Source organism: Xiphias gladius, chromosome 15, assembly GCF_016859285.1.
Source record: "Xiphias gladius isolate SHS-SW01 ecotype Sanya breed wild chromosome 15, ASM1685928v1, whole genome shotgun sequence".
Taxonomy (NCBI): Eukaryota; Metazoa; Chordata; class Actinopteri; order Istiophoriformes; family Xiphiidae; genus Xiphias; species Xiphias gladius.
Genome location: NC_053414.1, coordinates 22,039,977 through 22,048,151, shown reverse-complemented (window position 1 = coordinate 22,048,151; position 8,175 = coordinate 22,039,977). Strand labels below are relative to the sequence as shown.

At 42.2% G+C, this 8,175-nt stretch overlaps 1 protein-coding gene across 2 annotated transcripts in view; it reads right to left on the bottom strand.

Moving 5' to 3' along the window:
• Positions 1-618: 618 nt before the first annotated feature.
• The window catches only part of LOC120800623 (zeta-sarcoglycan), a 262,590-nt gene continuing 255,033 nt past the window's right edge, over positions 619-8,175 (bottom strand). Inside the window, exons 8-9 of one of the 2 annotated variants that reach the window (XM_040146854.1) lie at positions 5,714-5,795; positions 619-768 (exon numbers count right to left, since the gene is read on the bottom strand). In XM_040146854.1, the coding sequence (XP_040002788.1) occupies positions 719-768; positions 5,714-5,795 (132 nt within the window). In that variant the 3' untranslated portion in view covers positions 619-718. Of the gene's footprint in view, positions 5,796-8,175 lie in introns of both variants that reach the window. The other variant, XM_040146853.1, reaches the window with a different exon arrangement.

Sequence of the window (8,175 nt, the reverse complement as noted above, 5' to 3'; positions counted from 1 at the left end):
ACATTTCCCCTCAAAACATATTAGGTAAAATATATGAGTACTACATAAACTTAATTTTTAGGAGACTAATTTGGTATGATCATCTGAGCTTCTTGGTAGGACAAAGTGATTGCTGAAAAAAACTGTTTATTAAAAAACAAGTCAAAGGCTGTAGCATGTTCCCCACACTAGTGCAGGCATAAAGTAACAACTTTGTTCATGTCAGTGTTCAAATGATCTAAACAGATCTTATTAAGTCTCCAATTTGCTCAGATGTCCTCCTTGTAATTTTAGGTTTAATGACTGTGTGAAGGAGGACACTGTGCGTTAGTAGCGGCCTAAAGGTTCAGAGACCCAGGACTGATATCGATATTTGTAAATACAATAATAATTGTTTCTGTAAAAGCTAAATCTATTAGAAATTGAGAATGTTTTGTCTGTAAATTTTCACCGGGTAAGTACACCTCTTAAGCCAAAAAACTCTTAAAAATGAAATGGAATCGTGAAATACTGTATTGAGTTTCCGGTCACATATAAAGTTAACATAAATTGACACTACTTAGAAAAATAAAAGCGATAATTACAAATTTTACAACACTGAAGACTCCAGAGATTCTCTTTAAAAACAATATCATTTTATTTTGTATTTTATTGGTACTGTTATATACATGGCATAATTTGTGCTTTTTTTATTATCAAGAATAAAACCATAAGGGAACACATCAGAAAAAATTAAACTTTAAACCAGGACTGAATTGTTCTTTTTTTCAGCTGGATATACTGAGAGTTCTACAAAACCAGGAGAGAAGGGGAGGAAAAAGACAGAAAACTAAATAGATAGATAGGTAGACTGATAAATAGATAGTTTGTCCAGAGACACTTGCAGATGGTCCACTGAGGGTAGTGTGAACGTCAAACTGTAATGTGCTTTTACCAACAGCAGCAAAGGCACCTGTGTATCGCTTTGTTTTAAAAAAGAAGGTACGCCTCAGGGCCTTATTCCAGCTGAGTCCATATAAATATAACCAAATCCATCATTCATAATTTCTTTCAGGGGCATTTTTGCCGCACAAATTTGCTGATTTCCTATAATTTCCAGCCGTTGCAGAGGTTGGGCACTAGGTTAGCCAGCTTGAGGTCATTAACACCGATTCCTGCGTTTGAGATTTAATGAGATTGTATAATACATATATGTCATGACTCCTCCTCCATGACTCCTCCTCAACAGCTTGGAGGGGGGAGTATGTCCCGTTGGCCCTGGTGTGTGTGTGTGTGTGTGTGTGTGTGTGTATGTGTTAGGGGATGGGTGGGCGAGTGTGTGTGCTGAGGGCCTGGACTCTATGATTCTTCTCTGCATTTGTGGTGATTTGTGGTGGTCGGGTGTGGGGATACTCATGAGCCCCCAGTTTAGCGCTGCTATGTTGGAGTTCTCCCCGGAAAAACAGAGGGTCGGCTCCACGTGACTGCAAGTTGATGAGAGGAAGGCTCTGACTGTTGTTTTGCTTATGCACCTAACAGCAATTTGGAGTATCTGACCTTTTGGAGTCTCTGGGTGGGCTCCTGGGTAAGGGCATCACCTGGGGATTCTATAGTCCTCTTGGGGGACTTCAGTACTCATGGGCAAGGATAGAGAAATCTGTAAAGGGCCTGATTGGGGGGAATGGCCTGTCTGATTTGAACCCGAGTGGTGCTCTGTTACTGGACTTCTGTGCCGGTCATGGATTGGCCATAACAAACACCATGTTTGAGCGCAGGATGGTTCATAAGTGTAGTTGGTACCAGAACATGCTAGGGTTAAGACTGATGATCTATATTGTGATGGTATTATCAGATCTGCAGCTGTATGTCTTGGATACTCAGGTGAGGAGAGAAGCAGAGCTGTAGACTGATCACTGTTGGTGAGTTGGATCAGATGGCAGGGAAGCTGCTGGACAGACCTGGTAAACCCAAACATGTAGTGAGTATGAGCACTGAATGTCCAACTGAGGCCCCTGTCAGCAAGGTCTTCAACCCCCATCTCTGGAAGAACTTCTCATGTCACCTGGGGGAGGTTGGAGAAATGGAATCCGAGTGGGCCACATTCAAAGCCTCAATTGTGGAGGCGGCTGCTTACAGTTGTAGCCAGAAGGTCGTAGGTGCCTGTCATGGTGGCAACCTCAGAAACTGCTGGTTGTCGTCATGCTGAAGAAAGAGAGATTTGCGCTGAGATGCTGAAGGCTCTGGACATTGTTGGACTGTCTTAGCTGACACGCCTTGTCAGTGTTGTATGGAGGTTAGGGACAGCGCCTGTGGACTGGCAGACTGGGGTGCAGGTTCCCATATTTATAAAGGGGGACCAAAGGGTGTGCGGCAATTACTGGGGTACCACATTGCTCAGCCTCTCCAGAAAAGCTTATGCTAGGGTGTTGGAGAGGAGGCTTCAAAATATTGTTGAACCTCAGATCCAGGAGGAGTAATGCAAATTTCCGACTTGGGCGTGGAACAGTGGACCAACTCTTTACCGTTGCAGGTTACTGAAGGGGTCATGGGAGTTTGCCCATCCAGTCTACACATGTTTTGTGGACTTGGAGAAGGCTTATGACCATATCCCTCTGGGAGTCCTGTGGGGGGCACTAAGGGAGTATGGGGTACAGGGGCTGCTACTATGAGCCATCTGGTTGGTATATAACTGGAGTGAGAGTTGTGTCCGTATTCTCAGCAGGAAGTCAAGCATGTTTCCTGTTGGTGCTGGCCCCTCTGCCAGGGTTGTCCGTTGTCCCCAATCTGGTTTTTGATTTTCATGGACAGGATCTCTAGGCGCAATTAGCGGCCAGACAGTGTCATGATTTGTCCGGTTTGGGGACTTCAGAATTGCTTCTCTGCTTTTCACAGATGATGTGGTTCTTTCAGCTTCATCAGACAGCAACCTACAGCATGTACTTGGATGGTTTGCAGCTGAGTGTGAAGGGGCTGGGATGAGAGTTGGCACCTCTAAGTCTGAGGCCATGGGTTTCTGCCAGAAAATGGCGGATTGTTCCTTTCAGGTTGGGATTGAGTTGCTGCCTCATGCGAAGGCGTTTAAGTATCTCAGGGTTTTGTTTATGAGTGCGAGTAAAACAGAGTGTGAAACTGACAAGCAAATTGGTTCAGCATCAGCAGTAATGCAGGCGTTGTACCGAACTGTTGTGGTGAAGAGGGAGCACAGCTGGAAGGCAAAGCCTTTGATTTACCAGTCGACCTATGTTCCAACCCTCACCTATGGTAATGAGCTTTGGGTAGTAACCGAAAGAATGAGATTGATAATAAGATTGGCTGAAATGAGTTTCCTCCGTAAGGTTATTGGGCTCATCCTTATAGATAAGGTAAGAACCTCAGACATCTGGAGGGAGCTAGGAGTAAAGCTGCTGCTCCTTCGTGTCGAAAGGAGCCAGTTGAGGTGGTTGGGGCATCTGATAAGGATACCTCCTGGGAACCTTCGACTGGAGGTCTTCGAGGCACAACCCACTGGCAGGAGACCATGGGGTAGACCCAGAATATGCTGAGGAGACTACATATCTCCTCTGGACTGGGAATGCCTTGGGATCCCCCAGGAAAAGCTGGAAAGTTGCTGGGGAGAAGGATGTCTGGACTACCTTGTTTAACCTGTTGCCACTGCATCCCAACTCCGGATAGGTGTATGAAAACGAATGGGTGGATATGTAAAGAATAACCTCCAAAATCATATTTTGGACCTTCTTGACTTTTCTTGCTTACGTTTCTGAACTTTTGAATGGGAGCGTAGTGTAAGAGTGAAGGGACAATCTTCATGATATTTGAGATTGTGATGGCCAAAGGAGATTATAGATTTAGGACATAGCAAGAAGGTGTGGAAACAACATCAAGATGTGTCATTTGGCGAGTGTCGGTTCAAAGATGTAGCATGAGATGAGACGGAATTTCGAAAGAGTGGTGTGGATTGGTGAAGAGGCTGAGCTAAGGAGTAATGAGAGGTAAAAATACTCCGCTAAAGATAAACTGAAGAAGTAACATGAAGCAGCATGAAAGCAAAGAGCAGAATCATGTCTCAATGACAGAAAAAAGGACATGACTGAGAGGGAAGAGCAATACTTAGGAAGAAGAGCAGAAAAGTCATGCAAAATGAGTTTAAAAAAGTTTGACAGACAAGGAACACAGGATGAAGATATATAATACTCCATAACCAGAACAAAATTGGTCTGGCCATCGGTTGACTGCTGTCTCTGGCTGACTGTAGGTTTGGCTCCGCACCACAAAATGGTCTGTCTGCCTTAGCACCCATCTGAGCCTTAATTCAATGTAAGATTTATAACTCACTTTTCTGTTCTTTTTATTATTCCATTTGCTTCCCTACAGTGGAAACCAAAAGATGTGGGAACAGATGGTGTGAGGGAAAAACCCTGCATCTGGTACAGCTGTCATGGTTTATAAAAAATCTTTTAACTAGTCCAATCGAAAAAAGCAGACATACCAATGTTTTCTGTTTTTTTAACCAGACCAGTGGAAAAAAGTGGATAGTCAGAATGACATTTTGTTTACCAGTCCGGTGCAAGTAGTTGAATATACAGAAAAATATAACTAGAGAGGAAAATATTCAATCTGAAACAAAGAGAACTAAAAGAAAATTAGATGTGAAAATAATAAAATGTATGGGGGAAAAAGCTGGTGAATGCAAGGCTGAAGCACAATTATTTGCATTATTTATACTATGAAAATTGGGGTCAGAGAACATAGTCACTATCAGGTGAAGATTAAAGTGGAGGGTCAAACTTCAACATTTGGTGCAAAGACTAGAGGGTGAGAAGGGGGAAGGCCTTTCTGGTATAGATTGGTCCGTTAGCTAGCCTTAGCTTCCCACTAGACTAAACCATTGTCTGATTTATTGGTTAGCTAGCTGCAGGGCTAAACCTAAGTCCTGTCTGATGTCTGATAGCCAACTCCATGTCCCCTCTGGCAAGTCTGCAGTACATCTCCATATCTGTTTATTCTAACAAAAGCAGGAGCATGTTTTCTAGGAAATTTCAGTCAGACGGTGAACACACAACTCACTTTGTTTGTAAGAGAGTTTGATTCTCAGGCAACCTCCAAATGTAATCCTTGTAACTTTCAGGAACCGTCATGGCAGCAATTCAACAATGGCAAAGATAGCCATTGACAGCCCCGGAGTGAGACTGTCCATCCATGGCCATGAGTGGTCTTGGCATCAAACCCACAAGTTAACCTTGTTGGCTTTTGCTTCCTGCCCTATTCATCCATCATCTTGACTAGCATTAGCTACTGACCAATCCATATTAATTTGGTTGGTGAGCTGGGTTCTCACCAGGCTCTAGTCCATGTTGATTCAGTCCTTTAGCTGGCATTAGCTTCACGTCAAGCCACAGTCCATATTGATTTGGTCTGCTAGCAAGTATAGCCTCCTGCCAAACTGTAATCCATATTATTCGGTTGGCTAACGGACATGAACTTCTCGACATGCTACAATCCATGTTGATTCGGTCTGTTAGCTGGCATTAGCTTCCCACCAAGCAATAATCCAGGATGATTCAGTCTGTTGGCTAGCATTAGCTTCAAACTCTTATAGTCCACATGTCCAGAGTTTCTGTCAGATCCTCCTTTCAGCTCCAGAGACAAAAGTTACTAGTGGTTTGACAGGTAGAACCTTTCTCAGCTGGGGACAGGTAGAGCTTACCATTAGCGCATGCACACAGCTCGTACACAGTCTGTTTAGTGTAGGTGGTACCTGCAGGCGCCCCTTCCAGGGGGTCCACAGCACTGCCGAGGGGAACGTTGCCCAGCCTGATGGTGTTGGCATCTAGAAAGATCTGTGAGCAGGTAAGAGAGATGATTTAGAAAACACGAGTCATAATGAAGAACAATGATGAAGACCAAAGAAACACAATGAAATTATACATAAAACATGAAAATGGATAAAAAGAAGTTGATGTTACAGCTGTAGGGGACTGAGCTCACATTGATTGTCTTGCCTCAGACAATACACAGAAAAACATAAGTGCAGAAAGTTATGTTTTCAAAAAAAAAAAAAGAAAAGAAACTGGGGTTTTGGGTACAGAGAAAGAGAGAGCACTTGCAGTAGGGGATGTGACTATAGTCTGTGGTCAACTGGGGTTGTCATCAAGAAATGTCTACAGAGACAGAGGGGGAATTTCTATTTAAAATGGGTCTCTATTGATAAAGAGGATGTGTGGGAGTGAATAAGACAGAGGGCAAAATAGGTGAAGAGAAAAGCAAGGAAATCAGTGTGAGAGGAGTGAGGGAAAGACGCAGAGACAAGGAAAGGGCGACACAAAGGAAAACAGCAAGACAAAATACACGACAAACAAAGCCAACTTTTACACCAGTTAATTCGATTGCATATCATATTCACTATCTTGTTTTCCTCCAACCAGGTAAAAAATCTGCAAAGAGATCACTAAAAACATTTTAAAAAGCTGTTTAAATTTTTTTGGATAATTTCCTAGAAATACATAGCTATATCCAAGAAAAAGGCAAGATGAAGACAACATCCCCAAGATAAAATCAAGCAGCTTATTAAACACCTGATTTAACACACTTCTTTAGTTTATCTGCACAGAAAAGTAATAATATCTCTTTAGTCATTTTTGCAGTTACTCTTTTATGCATGAATGCAGTTATCAGTCAGTTTGGACTGGAGGGTGGGTCAAGGGGTTTGGTTTTTGATGGAGGCCAATGGATTTGATGGATAATGTGCCCAGTCAAGTTTATCTTAAATTACTGAGAGAAAACATCTCCAATGCACAAACAAACAAACAACAAAAGGTCACCCACTGCAAAAGACGAAAAAAAAGAGCGTGCAAAGAGCTACACTCACCCTAACTTTGTAAGAATAAGGAAAGAAGGAAAGAAAATCACACGCAAACGAAATGATAAGGGAATTAATGTGGTGATACCTGATCTTGAGGGCCTGTGGTATAGAGGGCGGCGTGTTGAAAAACAGTTTTTAGACCTTTATTATTTCAGTTGGTATAGTGTTTACGAAGTACACATTCCTTAATAATTTTGTGTTTAATCAAATTATCCCAAATTAATTTGACACAGTGCAAATCTGGGGCTGGGCAGTATTCAAGCATAGTAGTAATGGTTGTTGTCTGAGACTAGCCAAAATACAATAAAGCTGTCATATGTAGTTCATTATAATAGTGTGCTTAAAGGCATCAATTATTATTCTATTAACTGATTAGTCAATCAACACAAAAGTAATCAGCACAAATTTTGATCATCAAATTATAATTTTAGTCATTTTTTAAGCAAAATGCCAAACATGTTCTCCTTCTAACTTCTCTAATGTGAGGACTGGATGGTTTTCTTTTTCATACCTGATAGTAAACAGAATATGTTTGGACGTTTGGCCAGGCAATACAAGACATTTCAAGATCTCACCGTGGTTTGTGGGAAATTAAAACAAAATTTTTTCACAATTTTCTGGCATTTTATAAACAAAATGATAATCTGCAGAGGCCTGGCAAAAATGGCAGAACGTAGGGTATTTGCGAATAACTGGTTATATACACAATACACATAGAGTGGGAGGAGAAGGTGGTTGGTGTGGGCCCATGGCTCCCATTAGGACAAATCTGAGAGAAGCAGAGCCTGATACAGTACATCTGCTCCAGAGAGGAAAGAGACCAAACTAAAATTACAGAAATTACTTCTTTACATTGAGAGAACTGTCAATGAGATTGAGAGACTGTGCTACAATGATGGACAACTAAATGAGAGAGAAGAGGAAAGATGCAGACAGAGACCCTGACAGACAGAGGTGATGTTATTGTTCTTCAAAGAGCTGCACTTCTCTTTCCCTCTCACTACAATCATCCCCACTTCCACCCCCCACAACGGCCTCCATCCCTCCTGGCCCTTTTTTCTCCCTGCATTCCTTCAGCCAACTCCTCTTATCTTAAGATTGATACAAGCTAAGTTTCGAACAAGATCCATCACACAATCTTGGTTTCTATTGACTGCTTTGCCTGCTTCTGTATTTACTCTTCACTGTTCAAGGAAATTGTGCTCTCTTGCTTTTCTCTCTCTCTCACATATCCTCACACATCCCCAAGGCTGGACGATAATCTCAGCAGACATCCCCACTATTCATGTTTGTCATTTTAGAAATGAGGAGAGGGAAGTGAAAATGTGTCTGGAAAATAGCTATGAGTGCAAAAAGAA